The 19,704-nt window shown below is 44.8% G+C and overlaps 1 protein-coding gene across 5 annotated transcripts in view; it reads left to right on the forward strand.

Moving 5' to 3' along the window:
* The window catches only part of SPIRE1 (spire type actin nucleation factor 1), an 871,368-nt gene that overhangs the window by 105,105 nt on the left and 746,559 nt on the right, over window positions 1-19,704 (forward strand). For all 5 annotated transcript variants that reach the window (XM_069620832.1, XM_069620833.1, XM_069620834.1 and 2 more), the window contains exon 2: window positions 4,958-4,992. In XM_069620832.1, coding sequence (XP_069476933.1) covers window positions 4,958-4,992 — 35 coding nt within the window. The remainder of the gene's footprint in view (window positions 1-4,957; window positions 4,993-19,704) is intronic.

Genomic DNA, 19,704 nt, shown 5'->3' on the forward strand with positions numbered 1-19,704 from the left:
GGTCCGACGGGAGGGTGGTGGTGTGGGGTGGATGCAAGTCAATCATCATTTCGAGGGGTTATTAGACGTGTGACATGCTGCTCTCAGGGTTTTAACTCAGGCCCCCAACGGGAGGCCAGAACTTTAACTGGTGGGGGGACTGAGGTTGGGGGAGCGGCCACCCCCCATGTCAACTGGGCCAAACAAATACCTCCAGCTACTGTGGCTGGGGTCCAGAATAAGCACTGTGTGAATTTCCAAGGACTCGTAGGTGGAATGTGCCTTGGAAATGGGCATGGGCTATAAAAGGGGGCCCGCCGCGTCGTTTATAGCTGGTCGTTTACTTTTGTGCAGGATCGGCAAGGTTTCCATGGGATAAGAGTTCCCAGCGATGAGGGAAGCTGGATTCTATTGTTTGAGGTCACAGTGGGTCATGGGTCCCAGGCCGGAGCGGTTCATCTTTTCCTGCTGTTTTCCGGCACCTTTGACCAGGATGCTTGCCTGGGTTTCAGTGAGGGGATCGGCACTCTGTCTGCCAAGTCCTCTGAGGTTAGCAATGCTGTTTTCCCGGGTGCAGCCGGGAGCATGATCTTTTCGGCATCTTCAAGGTGGCTGACTGTGCGCAGGATGCCTCTGAAGGCAAACTCTAGGGCTGTCGGGGGGGAAAAGCCATTTGTATCGAATCTGCTGATTTTTAAGGAAGAGTGTTAGGGGTCTGAGGGCTTTCCTCTTCTCAAGTGTGAGGAGTGAGAGGTCTTGATAGACTTGGAGGGGAGAGCCTTGGAAGGATAGTTCATCCCGGGAGCGGCTGATGGCTGAGAAAGCCCCTTTTTGTAGTAAAAAAGTGTACCCTGGTTATTGGGTCTGGGGGGGGAAGAGTCCGATTTCTCCCTTCGACGCAGGCGCAGCCTGTGTGTACGATCTAAAATTGAGTTGAGGTCTGTCCAGCTGTGGGAGTAAGGATTGGAAGCAGTCTCCCACGTATTCTGCCAGGTCTTTGTCTGGGACTGAACTTGGAATCCCCTGGATCCGAAGGTTGTTGCTGGGCTCAGTTTTCAAGATCCTCCTATTTAAATTTGAGGATTTCACACTTATCTTGCAGGGTTCTGATCGCGCGTTGGATTTCCCCCAAAGTGGCTGTGTGGTCTTGGGAGCGATTTTCAACCTCCCCCAGCCTCTGCTCCACCTCAGTCACCCTCTGGTCTGTCTTTTCCAGTTTTGTGGTGAGCTCGGTCATGCACAACCTAAATTCAGATTTAATGTCTGCCATAAAGGCTAGTATGTCATCTTTGGTCGCTAGTGCGCCTTTATCCTCCAGAAATTTCTGCAGAGTGAGCTTGGGGGGGCTCATTTTTCTTCCCCTTGTCCGATAACATTAGCATTGTGGAAATGTCTGAATTTTTACCAGATTTAAGTCGTTTAGCCATGACTCCTGCCAAAGCCTAAAATAGGTAATGCCGACGTTTCTAAGAAAAGGGTGGGCGTGTGGTGGGTGAGGCTGTTGTTCAGTGCCCTGCCGACTACCAGGCTCAAGGTCCGATGTTGTGGCTTTGTTAGCGGGTGCTTCTGCGAGTGTGGTCACCACCTGTGTGGTGAGGAGGAGGGAGGAGGCTCGAGGCTCCTCCAGTCCTCCCAATTCTGTGCAGAGATGGTGTTTGCTCCTTAGTCTGCTTGAAAAAGGGGGGTGGGGCGAAGCATGGGCCCGGGCGCCCCTGGAAGTGTGTGGAGAAAGAGGAGGAGTGGAGCAGCAGCAGAGTCCAGAGGAATAAGGGAGGGCCACCCCAGTAGGCACTCTATAAGTAGGGTGGTTGAGCTACTCTGTTGCAGGTGGTGGTGACAGGCTGGGGCTGTGAGAGTGGCTTTGTTGTTATTGTATGTGTTTTTCCACTTAGATTGAGGCCCAGGATGGCATTGGAGCCAGAACAGTTATGTCTCTCATGGCGAGGAGAGCAGAGCAGCTGTGATGGAGAGCGGGTGAGCCGCTCCGTGAGAAGAGGCAGGGCAGAGAGAAGGTAGCTCCCCGCGGTTCTCAGCCACTCCGGAGCTCCAGAGCCCCTGCTGCCGGGAGCCGCCGAAGTAGGAAGGGGGAGGGGGGGGTTCGTACTACTCGCGGTGTAATGCCGTGGGGTGAGGAGGAGCCTGCGGGCTCTAGATCATTGTGCACCAGGCAGGTACCCTCGGCTAAGCGCGTTAGTTGAGGAGCGCCGTGGGAGGCAGGTGGGGATCTCAGGCGGGGGAGTGCTTGTTCTCCAGCAGCCCTCCGAGAGCGGAAGGCAGAGCAGAAAGGTCCGTCTGTTTCAGCACGGCCAGGCGTCCGGTCTAAGTCTGGCGCCGGCGCTGGTCTCGTTAGCTCCGTCCGCCATCTTGGGTGAAGCGGGCAGGGGGTTCCTGGTATTTGAGACACGTAGAGTCAAGCTTCCTGGGTGTCGAATCTCGTGATTTCGGTCTTAGCGGATGCCGCAGAGTTTCCGGCGCCCAATCAGGGTTTCATTTTTGCTTTTAATGTGCTGAAACCTCGTCAAATCAGCTGCGCAGCAGGTCCCTTACGGAGGCAATCAAGAGAGCATCCACATAGCCGGCGCTCCAGGCCATGCCCCTAGTCCATTTGACTTAAAACAAGCATTTACCTTGTACTGCATCATGCCTATTGAATCTGCTTAGCTGGTTTTGGATCATTCATAACGCAATTGCTGGATTTATTCGCCAAGTAGTGTTGACGGGTGTACACTTTTCTACTACCCTGGTTTCCAGTACAGTAGTGAGGGACATTTAAAGAAACTTGCAATATTAATCAGATATTTTATGAGACAGGCCTGCCGTTCGTGAGATCCTCATTCAAACGTTTTGATCCCTCCGAAGCCCTTGTGTCCTCCTCGATTGACGGATTGCTTGCTTTGTCCTGCATCCCGAAAGCCGGAGAAGGTGGCTGTGCTAAGCCTATGTTGATTCTGTCAACTTGAAATGATCTTCCTTCCTCTAGCTGAAGTCTGGATGCTTTGCCACATTTTTAATAACGGCACAAGACATGCCGTCATGCAAAATGCTTCTTTTCATTTGAGATGGTAGCTCAGTTCTGGTTTTTCTTAGCCTTCTGCAACTGTAGTCCTAGGATTCTTTATTATAAATGCAGTGCTGCAAGTCCCAGAATCCAAAGAACAAAACGGTACTGTGCTACTGTCCTCTGAATGGAACGGAGTACATTAGCATTTATGATTAAATCTCCGTTCTGCAAGACCAAAGCTTGGTTTGGAACCTTGGAGAAGCCCATATTTTGCCAATTAGTTGGCTTTAGGGAGATGGCAGTTTTAGTATCTCAGCTAGATAGGTCCTATACCTCTGTAGATTTAAGACAATTGAAGCAGAAGGCTTGTATCTGATTCCTGCATATGTATAATTGGTGCAGATTTCTAATGTTGGGTGTAGAACATTCATCGAGTGAGCAGTTGACCGATTTGGTTAAAATCCTCTATCCTGTACAATGTTATAGTGCTTACTATTCGCATTAGTGTAAGATGCAAAGCGTATACCATCATAGACCCCATACCAGAATAGGTTGTCTTGGAAAAACAAGCGGTGTGCAAAGAGGCTTTTATTAAGCATACATTATCCTATTTTGGCAAAGTCCCCCTGTTCTAAGCGGAGGATCTGGGGGCCATTAATGCCTCCCCTCAAACTGTACCTTCTTATGCGTCAGGAGGAATAGCTTTGCTTTGATCTAATGATGTCACTGTAATATTCTTTTTTAAGCTTTGATTTTGTGCTTATAACATTGGAGTGGTGGCCTTTGTTGATTCACAGGATTTCAATTCTGTCCAGGCTATTAACATTTTGCAGGAGACTACAGCATTCATTTAATGGGATTTTACATTCATGGTTTGGGTCTACACGCTGTTGTTTGGGACTTAGCCATACAACAGTGCTGTTGACTGAAACCATGACAGCGCTTAAGTCTTCAGTATACATTGATAGATAACAGGCCTTTTTTTACCCCTGGGCGATATATGTACACCTTACTTGGGCTGATGGGAGGCGGAATCTTTCACGCCCCACCAGGTCCACTGGAATGCAGCCCAAAACATTTTTTTGAGCCATGGCAATCTGGCTCCCAAGCGGGGAAAGACTAAATGTATAATTGATTTGTAGCCATAAAGCTGTTGTAGTTGAGTGTTTGAGCAGTCATAGCGACCAGCTGGTGAAGAGTGCCTCCTCCAAGGCGGAATTAAGACAAACTCTTTGAAGTGCTCTACAAAAATGGGCCAAATATCTTGCCATTTGTATTCTTCCTATTCTATAATGATCACATGATTCTGTCTTCATTTAGGGGTTCCGCAGCATAACGGCTTTTTATCACTTTTACTTCATGGAATGCAACGTAGTTACGAAGGAATGCAATCTATTACTAGTTCTAAAAATGTTTAGAGTGGTGATTTTTGGCTGTCACTTCAGTAGAAGTCTCTTGCTTTGGGGAGTCAGCGGGGTAAGTCGCTTATACCCAAGAGGCAGAAGGTAGATTCAGCTGTATGAGTGAAAACTACTAGTTCGTAGAGAATGCCACAGCAACTAGTATTACCAAACAGAAGAGATGCAAAAGGGTTAACAAATAAATGGCTCTGTTTGATGACTGGATGTGCCAGTTGCTTTAGGGTCTTGTCCTACCAAATAGAATGAGAATTAGTGTGAATGTCAGCGCTTCTAGAGTAGGAGTAGTATGAATGCCAGAGCTTCTAGAGTAGGAGTAGTATGAATTCCAAACCCTCTAGAGTAGTCTGTATTATGTCTGTTTCAGAGACACTGGTGCCAACTTCCTTCTACGTTACTGAATGGTATCCGGATGAGCGCTTGGTTCTGTGTTCTCGCATTCGGCATAGTGTATGCCCTACAAAGTCACAACATATGTAAGAAAGATTGCAAAGCCAATCTGTGTTCTTTGTAGTTGAGATCATTTGAGAACTGACAATACTTTCTTTTCTCCGTGTAGGTAAATCTGAAAACCTGCTCTGCACAGAAACTGAGGTAAGTGGTTTTGTCGCTTACATTCTTTTTGGTGGCAGCCTTTATTATTGATCTCATCCCAATATGGCGACCTTGGATTACTTTTTCTTATCAACCGTTCATCTATGTAACTTTTAAAACATGTGTTGAAATTGTACTGCTGGTTGCCTCCGAACTCACCAATACACCAATAAAAAAAATTACAAAAGTAATCCAAAAAGGAGTGTACACCAAGCAAGAAGTAACAGAGTTTATTTTGGGTCCAGTCACAGCTGGGAAAACAAAATTGATACAGAATGCGGAACAGAACTGCATGAAAGGTGCTTAGTTACGCCCTAAAACAAGAGCTTTTGTAATCATACAAACTAATTAGCATCAATACGCATTGCAACATTAGGTTAGTCCTCCATGAGAGGCTTATTGGTAGAACTCGATCATTCCCCTATAGTGGGACATACATTATCCTAAAATGATTGGGTCCCGCAAACCTCACCACACCCCCCTCGACCACCTCTGTGACGTTGCAGTCCAACCCACAATTCCCACATCACAGTGCTAAAACATTGGGACATTTGAGATGACCAGGAGATCTTTATTAATCTGTCGCTGGTCCACTCCATCCGTTTCTCATTACATTTTTAAACCGCCAGTAGACCAGTTCCATTAACAAATATGTCAAATTATGAAATGAATGTGCATTCACTGCCTTTCCCCGGCACCCATGAGCTTTGCTTCCTGACCTCAAAAGTATCAAAGGCTGTTGAGTTCTTTTCTGTGAAGTCCTGGAATTCTAGTGAAAAACGTGCTCTGAGGCCTGTTTACAGTACCTCTGTTTAATGTTAAGCCTGTACATATACTTACCTGTAACCCAAACTTTATTGCCTATAGTTGAGTTGGTTGAAACACACTTATTTAGGGTATTCTTCAGTCTAGCGCATAGAACTGTGTAGCTATTAATGAGACCCCTCCCCTTTTACTGGGCTATTCCCACGACTGATATGTTAGCGTCTTTTTACCACACTGATCTTGCTTTTTTACTGCAAAATAATGAATACAGCGTGAATGCCTGATTTTTTGTAAAATTGATTATTAGGGTGTTGTTGAGTTAATAGTAAAATAAAAAATGCAGACGTTAACATGTCAAGGATTCACTCTTGGTGAGGGGGTATCCGAAAAGGAGATGTGCAAGAATGATTTAACTCAGTATGTAGTTCCCCAGCTGCCACAGAGATCTCTAGTTTTTGTGGAATAAGGGTTGAGAATGGGTGGGCATTAACACAGTGTTATTTTTTCTTTTGTGATGTGGGCATTCACCATCTGGAAACTTTGATTTTCCCATCGCATGTACATAATATTTCTGGGTATGCCTATTGCCTGGTCCCCTTTACATCGGGTAGAAGTAGCAGAACTTCGAAGGCTGTGAAATAAGTGGCTTTAAGCCTGCATAAGGGGCATGTGGGGAGGCACTCGGGCAGGAGCATTCTATAGCGCTGCATTCACAATAAGCAATCCAGCACCTCCATACTTCAACCGTGTGGTACACTCCGATCCGAACTAGCTCACTAAGGCATACAGGCGCTTACCACTGATGCTATGAAAGTGTGCCAACCGTTCCTAAGCTTCCCATTTTCCCAGTAGGAGCGACATCTCACTGGAACTCCCTCCCGCCCACGCTAAGAGCAGAAAACTCTCACTGGGTGTTCCGGAAAGCCCTTAAAACTTGGCTTTTCGCCTAATCTCTGCTTGGCTGACCTCCAACATTGAGAGTGAAGAGACTCATACTTGCTCCACATGTTACCTGCTTTTTGATTGTTGTTTGTTATTTCCCCCCCCCAAAGTATATGTACCGTGTAACTGGTTCGCAACAGCACTGTGATGCCTTTGGGCTTAGGCGCTTTACAAATGCAAATAAATAAAATTAAAAAATGCTATTGTTTCCATGCAAGGACTTGGCTCGTGACTTGGAAGCAGTCTCAATTGGGAATATGGAATTTGCAGTGACCCAATGCTGATTTCATATTTCATGGTTTGCATTACAATGTCTATCTAACGAAAAGCATCTTATCACATCTAGTCTTGGAGGTATGTTGTGAAGTACTTGTGAGAAACGGAAGGGATTTCATATCGCTCTCTGGTATGTTAGGGTTTTGGGTCTGCAGTGCAGGATCGGTGTTTTCAATGCTAGCTAACAAAACTCGAGAAGGCAAATTCTCACCGGTGGTGAGAACTTGCATTATGGCCCTGTTTTGTGTTCTCCTCTGTTTTATGATTGAATCTATTTTCCTTGAATGCAGGAATGCAATGCGTTTTTCATTACATGACTTTTGAGTTATTTCTATTGAGTTTTGACCAATATTGATATAATTCTTGGGTTCAGTGCGCTTTACAAATGTCAATATAGGTGCCTCCTCTGCACCCATTTTATGTGAGCACGTAGCATTGAAGCAAGTTGTCTTCAGTCCTTTTCTTTTGGTCTTTATTCACCCAACAGTGCTGTTTGGGGGGTGAGGGGGCTACAGTGCTCCTAGTACACGGAGTTGATGTGATTAATTTTTGTTGGATGTTTTTCGTATTTAGAAAGGCTGTGCCAGCTCATCTGTATTGAATAACGTTCACCTTTGCACACGTTTTGACGTGTTTCAAGCCAGGTGCACCAACATAAAAATGACACATAAACCAGTTGCCAGTGTGCTGAGCCATTATGTAGCCTACTCGTATTCTAAATATTGACGGAGCACAGTAATCAATACCTGCTTATTCCAAGTAATCAGGGCAGGCACTCGATGTTTGTAATAATCTTGCATGAAATTGAAAAGCACAATCTTAAATAGATGCAAATCTATGCAACTGGAGCTGAGAAAGTTGTGAAACATCCAAAAGGTATATCCGAAGGCTAAAACAGAAATTGTGATCCAAAAAACTCCTATTCACTGCACAATTAAAGCCATCAAAATCAATCAGACTATAGTGGCAACAGTGAATCTTAGAATGGTGGGAATAATTTGACTGATAGCCTGATAATATTATGCCCATGCCTTCATCGGGACATTTTATGTTTGAATCAATAAATGTATACATTCACGCAGGTTCTGCAAATATATTCTATCTGACAACATGAATGGAAAAAATGTAATAGCTTTCCAATTTCCCTCAAAGAAAATTATTCCATTTTATTTTCATGTAAACGCACAATGATGAGCAGCGTCAACTCACATTACATGTAACTGACTATACAATGTATTAATCAAATAATGCTAAAAAAGAGAGGTAAGCGGGGAGGAAAATCTTCTTAGCCATGACCACTCAGATAATGCTTTGCATGAGATGCAAACTCTGGCCAAGCGGACGGACAAGTAACATATTGAAGCTGATGGAGAATGCCACAGAGTCACCCCTCAAGCGGAGTGTATTAGTTGCTGAATGCAATTCGAACGAGGGATCAAAAAACTAATATTGTCCACCCGTTCCATTCCATTTCCTTATTGAGGCCATCCCCATATGCTATCAAGAAGTACATTTTCACTTTGCTGAGATTATCCCCAGTTCTATTTATCGGGGGGTGTTGTTGGCATACATAGGTCATGCTACTGGGATCTATACTGCACATCGCTCCCCTTTTTCACGGGCTCCTGCTGCCCTTGGTGATGACACATGCTCACTGACTCCCCTAGCTGCTTGTGTCGCTATTCCTGTTGTTTTGCTTCTAAGATGACCATTGAGCTGCGAGGTTCACAAGGTCTGGGAATTACAGATCATTTTCGATCGGCAGGGCCCAAGTACTCTTTTCTTGCACTAATGTATCTCCTCTTTAGCAAATGTCCCAAAAACCTAACTCCCATCCCACCTGAGGGTGATGGAAAAATGTTCTGTATTTAGAAAACCTCTAAAAAACGTGTTTGTGGGTGAAATAAATTGAATATGTATTGTGCAGCCCTTCTTGAATTGTACAGTTGTTTTACAAATAATAATGTTGTATGAGAATTCGATTATTATTTATTTGTGTTATTGCTATTGTAAAGCTCTGTGACTCACTTCTTGTGTCTGGTTCTCACTCGAGACAATATCATTTAAAAATGGTGCTAAAGATGGGAGGGACTGAAGGGGTTGATGAGCCAGTGAGACATGTTGACAGGGAGAGGGAAGGCAACAGTAAACTAAGCTTGTTCTCAAATCACATATTGGATGAATGGTGTTCTTGGTGTGTTCTGGATTGCATGTGGTATGTATTTTGAGTGTAGTCGGTCCCAGTACATTCCAAATAAGTCCCTCTAGTCAGGTGCGCAATGGACTCTACTGCGGCTCTGTTGTACAGATGATTCCCAGCTGTTCAATCAAGGACCCTCTGATTGGCCCAATGCCTCTGGGTACTATAAATATCAATTTAACATATTTTCAGGTTGTCCTCGTTTTTTGTAATATTTCACTGACTCCAGTGGGAGAAGTATTGACCCATGTGTCTGTTCTTTTAGGCTTAATGCATTATCTAGTTACTGTTTTGTTATCCCTAAATCTCTTAGGTTGGTACTAGGTTACACGGGGGTACGGTAGGATGACATTTACGTTTGAGACATTATCAGCAAGAGAAAAGGGAATTATTGAAGAAGATATGGTTAACCATCAAAAGCAGAGAAAACCCCCAGGATTATTTTAGCTAAATATAGAACTTTCTTTTCAGCTATTCTGGCTATGAGATTGGTGCTGATTAAGGCAATTTTCTTAACATTGTTACATTTTTGACCACACTTAACTTGAATGCATGTTGTATTAATGGGCAATTGGCTTGTGAAGAGATAGTGCTTACATGTCACAGTATTGTGACTATTAATATAGCAGCAAAAACGATTGAGGTGCCAATCCTAGTTCTACTGTTGTTTGTTGCTCTTCTACCCTTTCTTTTACAGACCAGACCGCCCACAGCTCATTGTAGCCTCCATTAAATTCCCCTGCATGTCCCTTCCCCCACACGTTATTTTAGTGCTGTCCCTAATACTATTGCTCCAAGTGGTAATGATCGTCAGTCTGATATTACGCACCACTACATTTCGGGCACATTTTAGTGCTCTGTCATTGAAACAGCGAACCCTGCAAAATTTTCCATAAAGGGAAAATAAATCCTTCAATCCAGGGATCAGTGTGAAGAATGTCCCACTTTGCTGGCCAATATGGGGTCTCTAAGAAAGCGAGCATAAGCATTGCAAGGCATTTCGAGGATGTTTCTTTGCTAGCGCTTTTTAAAATTAGGATCCACACTCTGCATTTGAAGCACGTCTGTTCTAAAGTGCATTGGGCAGCAAGATCAACCTCACTGCCTCTTACAAAGCAATAAGTAAGCTGAAAGGGTTCTCAAGGAGGGCTATGACACGGGCTTGGGATTAAGGGTCATCAATAATTGAAATATTGACCAGCTAGGAAGGAATTTCCAATATTGACATCAGTCGGAATTGGCAATGATGATGGATACCTGGGATATGGTGTAGTGATCAATTGGAAGCGGAATAGTAAAAATGAAAGCTGGCGGAACATTAGCAATATTTCTCATTTTGAATTAACTATAAAGACCATCCAACTGGATTAGCCATAATGGTCTCCTGCAGCATTAACAATAAATTACATATCAAACCATGTGGACATTGTATCGCCCGTGTATCTGACGCACACACACGCTGACATACTCCACCCACTACCACACAGGTCTTTCCACTCTCAAATCCCACACTAGGATAGTGCCATTCTAAAGCCACACCCCTACCCTACCACACACATATTGTGCTATGTTATTCAGCTTTTATACCACCCCAATCACAACTGTAGGGGTCCTACAGCTCAATATGTACCCCTAGATATATAGCCTTTATTTGCATAGTCCTCTATTCAGCCCCCAATCCACCCAGACACAGCACTACATCCCATCCATACATCAACATATACATGCTCGCCCCACCCACCATAGCACAAGGGAGGCAAATAACTAATAGTGAAGTGGAGGCTGAATAGAGAAGGGGAAATGGGGATGGGATAGAAATGACGGATACCATCTTGATACCAGCTTTGGAACCCTAAGGTATGACTTTAAATCATGGCGCCTCCACTTGACCAAAATATATGCTCTTGTCAAAATCATTATCTCCCTGTTCTTCAGTTTGCTCATCTGCTAAACACAGGTCTGCTTTATAATAAGTTGAACACCTGCATAATATACTTTAATAAACCAAACATACAGGAGAAATGTGCTTCAGTGGCTACGTTGCAGCCATTAGAAACATGATTTTATTATAATCCTGACTTCCTCATTGACAAATATCGAGTGATCTTCAGCACATCTCTTTATCTCCCTGTACTCCACTTTCTTTCTGTGCTGGTCGTGCTTCTGTCTGGAGTACTTACAAATAAATAGTGCCAGTATTATAAACTATATTAAATGAAACAGATTAGAGGAGAACAGAAAGGTGGCAGATGCAGGATAGCACTGCAGTTGCCAATGTATAACTAGCAGATCCCACTTTTAATCCAGGTTTCCACATTTCATTACAATTGCCTGACCTTTAGCGACTCACTAAATACCAATATAAAGTCCACTATTGCTATAAAAGGACTGATGAGGTGAGGTAATCCTGGACTCTAAACATAGGCATTGTTTTGTTGTAGTACATGATGCCCTTCTATGTTGCGTCATGAACCTTTGTGGACAGGAAGTCGGCATGAATTTAGCATTTGGTAGTTTTAATAGCGGAGTATCACTGATTTTTAACATTATTGATTAATGGGTTTGGAATCAATATTGTGGACCATTGTGAGTCGTGAAATAATTCCACTAGTTTTATTTCCAGCTTCTATACGCGTTTTGTGGTCTTGGGCCAATATCTGTCTGCTTAGACTTTTTTGACTGACAAATGTGGGAATGCTTAAAATAAGCTGAGTTTGAACTGCCATGCCATATAAAAAATAAGGGGAAGAAGATCAGATGGCGAGGTAATGAAGCACCAAGCTGCAGACTGGTTTTCTGCTTCCAATCTAGGACTCCCTTCCTGACGTAAGTGGTTTGAAATTGAGCAAGCCACTTTTATCTCGTCGTGATTTCATTCCATTATCTTACATTTTTATGTTGGGAAACTAGTTTGTATGTCCTTGGCGCACATTAATGAGCAACCGTAACTGTGTTGTGTATCACATTTGTTATTTGTTTGATCAAACTCAAGTGAAGTGTGATTTCTTTCCTCCTGCCAGACCTGTGTTCTTTGGATCCCTGTCCAACCTAGTTAGCCTGAACAAGACTCCTTCAGACTAGATTTTCGGAACATTTTGGTTGGTTATCTCGGTGGAACATTCGTTTGGATAGCGTAAGGTGTCCCTTGAGGGACAAGGACTGATTTAGGAAAGGCTTTGATTCTTTTGAAGTAAACACTGCGTTTGGAACACTGCACCACCCTAACTTTGTGTTGGCCCATTCCGACATGTAATTCTAGTTGAAGAAACGCAAAAAAAGGTTCCAGCCAATAGAAAGATCCACAAACTATCACGATTGCGTCTATCCCTAAACTACAAAACAATCTCCCAAAATATGTGGCTTTGGTCCCTCTTAGGAGTATAGTACCATGTGGTATCGGCGCTGTCGGGCACCTTCTCAGATTCCTGGTGCCTTTCCAACCAGGTGTCTCCTTCTCCGCGTTCAAGGTTTCACTGGTGTCTCTGCCACCAGCCTTTAATCCACCAACTCTAAGGAGTTTACTGGCATCCTTTTCCGTAGGTTTCTCCTTTCACCAGTCCGACTTCTGGCATTTCCACTCACCAGTTTTCACTATCAATGTCTCACTGTCGTCCCTGTCGCCAGCTGTTTCGTCACCAGTCTCTGGGATTCCCTTGGTGCCCTTTTCTCCAGGTCTCACTTTCACAAGTTTTCAAATTCCTCTGGTGACTTTCTCACCAGTTTTCACTTTCATAATCGTGGGACTCACCTGGCCTCCTTTCCAACATGTTTCCACTTTTTTACAGCAGGTTCTCCCCAGACTCTGAGTAGCTATATGCACCTCTTGGAGCCTTCCTTCCTGGCCCTCGGGTGCAAAAGACTTTGCTTCACCAGCTCTACCAATATGTCCGCCCTCTTCCAGGTGGGTGTTTCCCCTCCTCTTAGACGTGCATGGGATTGTGCCTCCACTTCCTGTAGGTTAGCTGTCCTCCCAGGCTTCCTTGGATCAGGCAGCAGTCTCCCTTCATGGTCTACCTCCACTGAGTCCGTGACAGGAAGACTGTCTGCCGCCTCTTTTTTTTTTTTACTCATGAGGCTCGGCTTTCTTGTAGGCTGACTCCAGATTGCCTTTCCTTTCCTTTCATGCTATGTTTCCCTTTTCCTAATTGGCCCATAGACAGGGGACCATTACCCCCACTATAAAGCAATTTATTAAATGTAGTCTGGGATTGGAAAATTGGGAAAACCGAGTCCAGAGGCACTTGTTTCCTTGTTTCACTTTTTGCAAGTCTTTAATGGTGCACGTGTGTCTGAGCGCCATCTTGAAAACGCTGCCTTGGCTAACTGCGGATGAACAGCATTTTGCGGTCGCCAGCTGCCTTCTGGCCTATGCTACTGGTGATTTCTCAGATTTGCGCGGTAAGATAACAAGTGATTTTCGATCTGCTTCTCAAAACCGTAGCTGAGGTTTTCTTGAACGCTTCACTCCCTTCTTGATATTCTGCTGACTCTCCCACACCCTCTCAGTTTATGATCATACTGCAGGAATGCTGTGATATGTAGCCCCTTTTTAGATGTGTCGCCAGAAAGGTCGCACGCTAAGATTTGAGGCTCTCCTCCGTGCCTCTTTTGGAATTCTGAGTCCAGGGAGTCCCGCTCCCTCAACCCTTCCGGGGGCCAAACTGGGCAAAGGCCGGAACGATGCAGTCCCCAGTTACTCAGTTTGCACCATGTAAAGAATGGTGGGCGCCTCGGACTCGCCACACCTTTATAAGCTGCAATGTGCCTCTGATGCATTGTATATCAGGGACTGCTCTGAAAGGAGAATGGTGTCATTTTTATACAACTCTCCAATTGCACTGGACGAGTCTGTGTCTGTTTGAACTGAAGTGCAAATGGTTCCTTCTGAGCAATTTTGGTAATTTCCAAAATGGAGTGGAAATGCAAAGAGTAAAACGCAAGTAAAATCCCTTTTCCAACCTATTTTGGAAACAATGTAAATGGCGCTTGAATATCGAGCTTTGCAGGTAATAATATAAAAATATCCCGGAACAAAAAAACAAGGCCTAAACAACTTGGGCCCTGGTTTTACTCTTTACTTGTTCGCTACAGTGATTTCTAAAATGTCACCTGTCTGTGTTGCTGAAAGTCCCAAAGCTTTAATTGCGTTTGTGTTATGTTTAATGATTTCATGTTAAAAACGGATACATCTCCGCAATGAACTGTGATTTTTCACCTCAGTGATGCCCATTTTGAACCCTTATTGTCTTCCTTCAACAATTTTTGTGAGAAAAATATGATAAGCCACATCCGCGAAGAGTTTGCAAGGTGCAGCAGGCTGTGCTCAGCAATCTGTATGGGCCATTGTGTTGAAAATCTTGTGCGGTGCTATTTTAAACACTGTGACCAATTCTTAGTAGCACTGATCGTTGTTCCTTGCAGCTTCTTGTTAGGCGACCCTACTGTGAATTTAGCAGGGTGTTATCACTGCTGTTAGCCCTGGGTTACGGCTGTGCCTTTTGCAGTTGCATACGGTTGGCATCATGCGATGTAGTTCCCCAATAAAAGTGTGCCACCCTCTCATTCTTCAAATTGTTGAACAGTGAGGAGTTGTGACATGGTGGCTACTGAACACTTGGCTAGTTTCAAATACAGTCATGCTCCTACTCTCCCACGTCACAGTGGGGCTAACCCCTACTGCCTCCCCTTACACATTGGAATACATTACAATACTCATTGTTTCCTCAAAATAATTTTAACAGACAACAATTTCTGATTGGAAAACAAATTATCACTTTATTGGAGTCATCCTAACGGGCGGTCCTAGCCCGGCTTAGGCCATAAGAATGCCTGGCCTACCACTGCTATTCCGGGTGGCTCCGCCATTCCCGTGTTACAATGTTTATTTTAAAACACCAGTGAGCTCTCCTCACTTCATAAGAAGCCAGCGGGTCCTTTTTGCCAACTGTCATTTCACCACACATAGAGTTGAGCGCCTGCCTCTGTAATACTTCATCTACTTTCTGGTGCTGGATGAAAGACCTCAGCAATAGCGTGGCTTCTCAGTTTGATGTTGAAGTCCTGTTGCTTGCTCGGGTTTGCCTCCGTTGGCCTGAAAGGATTGCCGTGGAGCATCTCTGCCTGAGGGCACAGTCGGAGGACCATCACGCTTCTAGACCATGTTCCCTGGAATTTAGCCAACATTGAAGGTGCAATGCAGCGCTTGAAGATCTCCAGGCCCGGACGTGAGGGTGCGAGTTTCTTCTCCTACTAGACACCCTCCTGCCGGAGGGCACGCTAAAGGACTCGAACGGCATCATCTGCTGTCCTTATAGTGAAGGAACGACGTCTGAATGTGTGGACTCTGCGATAAACCAAACCTGAACATCTTCATTTCTGCCTGACAGGAAGCCCGTCCCAAGCTCGGCGTGGCTCAGGCACGTGCACTAACCGCTCCATGGTGACTAATTTTAGCTTGTGGATGCCTGTCTTTCAAGCTGTTTTTTTTTTTTAAAGAAAGTCCACGTCACTCGGCCGTGAAAGAGCCCTGCCCTAACATTTTCCATGATTCGGAAGAATTCAGTCGATTTTAATGTTCAGATTTAGTAGTTAAACAAGACTGAAGTGAATGAAAACCCAGGTCGCCAGTGCTAAAGAACAGCCTGGAAGGAAGACACGCAGGCAACAGAGTGTGCTCCTTTAATAAGATGGCATAACATTGCAAGTGAGCTTAACGCAGGCAAACACGCACAGAAAAAAATAATAATCCATACATCACCTACCGGAGTTAGCACATCCTGCGCAATGTGGCCAAATCCTTTTCAGGCAAATATGTAGAGTGTCCTGACTAAACGGTGTCTAAGGCCAGGGCAGTTTCCCCGAACACGGAATCCTGGCTGTGCGTGTGGGGGAGATGCAGCCGCCGGGTTCTTGTGGAAGTATAGAAAACAGTATCCGCCTCCTAAGCGAATGAACGGCAAGGTGCCAAGTTAACGTCCGTGGTAAAATCACTGCTGGTGATAGTAGTGTTAGGAGAAGTGTAAAACTCATAACGAGCTTCTGCAACATGAAGCATGTGTTCAGGGACGTCATTTCACCAAAATGCCAGGGGTAGGAAGTGACATCCCTTGACCTCTGATGACATCACAGGAAGTGATGTCTTTTGACCCCACCGCGAAGTGACCTCACGGGAAGCGATGAAACACGACTGTATACCCCTTGACAAAACAGGAAGTGGCGTCACATAGCATTGTTTCTAAGTACACTATGAAAAATATGGTTACAATATCACTACAAAGTGATATACATTTTGTACAAGAATGGATCACCATATGTATCGGCAGAAAAAAACATGCTATAACTGCAACTTGCGAAAGGCAAAATACATAGTCCGAAATGGATGTTTGTTCTACTCTAAATGCTTTTTGGAGGATTTTGTCTGCATTGTGAATTTGGGGTGTTTAAGAACAAACTAAATCAGTGACTCGCCTTCTGAGGTGTCCCTGAAATAAACCTTCAATGAGTCTAGCAATTATTGTTTAGAATTCCAGAAAGACAAATTGTTACTCCTATTCTTTCATATTTAGGGTCACTACTCAAAGTGAACCCCCTGTTTTTTAAAGAAGCCTGGACAAGAAAGCTGCCACTCTAGAAACAAAGAGGCACATGGCATTGGCCACAGCCCAGGAGCTTCAATGTGTAAAAAAAAAATGTTTTTTAGGGGTATCAAGGGAAACCTCAGGGGTCGCAAGTGCGACCCCTAAATGACGTCCCTGCATGTGTTGTGTTAGCAGGAAACAACCATGAAACTATTTGGACACAGTTTTGTGGCATGGGCATATTCTTGCCAATGAAATTTAAAGCTATAATGGCCACTGATCAAATCAATCACTCACTGTATTTGGTTACTTCAAACTCAGGTACATGTTTTCTGCCAGCTGTATTTGGATAACTGGTGGTATACCACCAGCAGTATTGGAACAGCAGTGTCTTTGGCAGAGTGATAATGTACAGATGTTGCTGTGTCTTTTAAATTATGATTTTTTTTTTGTCAAATCCTAAATTAATCAAAGTCTATATAGGCCCTCATTACGAGTCTGCCGGTAACCAGCACTCGCCCCATATCCTGGTACTACTGGGATATTACGGGCGCTGCCAACGGTGGTAAATTCCTATTCCATGGGACTCCATGGAATGTGAACCACTGAATCACTGGCACCGTTGCTAATGGTGCCAGTGATTCAGTGATTTCTCTGCTGCCGGTAGGGGCCTGAACTCAACCGGCAGATTCAAAGTGAACCGGTCCGGTAACAATGCCGGAGCTGGCATTGTACTGGACCGACTCACTAATAATGATGCCCGTGACTGCAAAATTATTTATTTCTCATTCCATGCGTATAGTAATTGGTGGCGCGCTTATCAGATATATTGAGATGCACGTTGCCTTGCATCTGCAGCCCATACCACATGATTGACTGTTTTAGCTGCTTGCATCGTGTTGGATGCATCACTTCGAAACAATGCTACAGACGACAAAACATTTTTTAAAGACTTATATTGATAAATTTTCTGAGCCAATCCACACTTTGTGTGAGCATTCAACATACGCAATCACTGAGGTTGGATGGCCGGCATGCACAGCCGGATGGCGGAAGGTTCCCAAAAACCAGAAGTTGAAAGTACCAATAATTCTTCTGAGCCACAAAGCACACTACTAAGGTTGTTGGATGTCTTGAGAACAGGGACATTCACATTTGCGATTTAGAGTGGATTATGGTAAGCCTCAGCAAAGGAATTCACATTTAGTGCAGGTTTCAGCGTATGCCTGGCATAATTAGTTAGTGAACCATTTCTTGGCGTCATACCAAAGTCTTCTCTTGTACATTTTTATGGTTTGGAGTGTGATCAAGCCAAGGCTGCCTGATAACTTTACACAAAGACTGGGCAACTCATACGTGGGATCTGGATGGCAGACAGGGAAAAGAAAGTTGTCTTGCTTCAGAAAATGTGTTTAAAAGAAGTGTCTCTCCCTGGCGTCACTTATCCTCTTCTATTCTACATGGGAGAATGGGACTTACTCCAGACTTTCTGGTGGGTCTCCTCCCGTGGCCATAGGCTGTGTAGCCTTCTCCATGTGAAACCATCCCTTCCATTAAAGATCCCAGCTCTTAGTTGGTAGGTGCTACAATGTTTCACAGGGCCGAGGTAGGCAGATAGGCTTTATAGGTGCAGGACTAGGTGCTACAGTGCTTCCCTGGCTCAGAGGGCGGGTTATACTTCCTTAGGCTGCTTCATTGTCCGTCTTGCTGATCTGTTGCTTACTCTTGCCAGAGGACCTGGCTCTAGGCCTTCGCTCTGACCCTTGAGCTAACTGTTGACAAACGTTCTCACCATTCCACCAGAAATGTGTCGTCCTCCCTTGCCTCCGAGACAACGCATAGTTGGATGTTGTCTCACTATCTGGCTCTTACTAGCTCTGTACCTCTAGATTATGATCCACCCCTATCTTCCCTCATTCTTTCTCTGTACACCAACGTTCTCTCCCCATCTTTGATGCCCCCCTCCTTTATTCAGTCTTCTCTTCATTCTTGCTATCTTCCCCTTCTAAGCTCTCTTCTTCTGCCATCCCTTGAGCTTTTCTTGTTCCGCCAACTTTACTCTTCTCTGCTGTCAACTATGCTCTTTGTGTACCTTAGCCTCGTCTCTCTCAGGTCTTTTTTCCATTTTTCAACCTCCTTCCTTTCCGCTCTGTCTATACCTCCACCACCCTCTGCACCTTCAGTTTTTTCCAGACTTGCACCTTACCTTTGTTCTCTCTTTCTCTCCTTAATCTCTTGCCTCTTCAACTCTCTCATCTCCTCCTGCACCTTCAGTTATCTGATCCCATTCATCACCTTCAGATCTTTCCACACTGCCACCTCCTCCTGCACCTTCACTTTCCTTCTCTCCCTGTCTCCTCCTCCTGACCTTTCAGCTCTCCCAGCACCGCCCTCTCATTCCCACCACCGTGGCCCTCTGCTATCCAAACGCCCACACTTGCTACTGTCCCTCCTGTGCTTTTATACGGTCCAGAACTCTTCCTCCCGGAAGCCTGTTGCTATCTGTTACACCAGTGACTGTGTTTAATTTGAGTTTGGGATTGGTTGGTCGGTGAAGCATCAGATGTATCCTCTTCGTTTGCCACGGTTTGTTATCTGCCGCAGACTAAGCCTTTACTAGGCTTCCACGATCTTACATTCTTCCTTCCCATGCATGCACGTTAGTACACATGCATATAACCTAGCAGGGAGTAGTGGGCGGCTGGCAGTTGTACTGTGGGTCACCCGGCGTCTCCCGCGTTTGCTGGAACAAACTCCTGATTTGCATCTACTTTGGTATCCTTGCCTTCCTCTTCTTTACTTGTCAAGGCCTGCGGCTCTGCCAAGGTGCGAAATGCAAAGACTTCTTCCGGCACATCCAGGGCAAGATTTAAAGGGCCGGCAGCAGGAGTAGCATCACTTTGGCATTCCTGTGCACCAGAGCAGTGGTCTTGTTTTGGGTGATTGGACAGT

This window comes from Ambystoma mexicanum, chromosome 5q, assembly GCF_040938575.1.
Source record: "Ambystoma mexicanum isolate Mex_15411 chromosome 5q, UKY_AmexF1_1, whole genome shotgun sequence".
NCBI classification, from domain to species: domain Eukaryota; kingdom Metazoa; phylum Chordata; class Amphibia; order Caudata; family Ambystomatidae; genus Ambystoma; species Ambystoma mexicanum.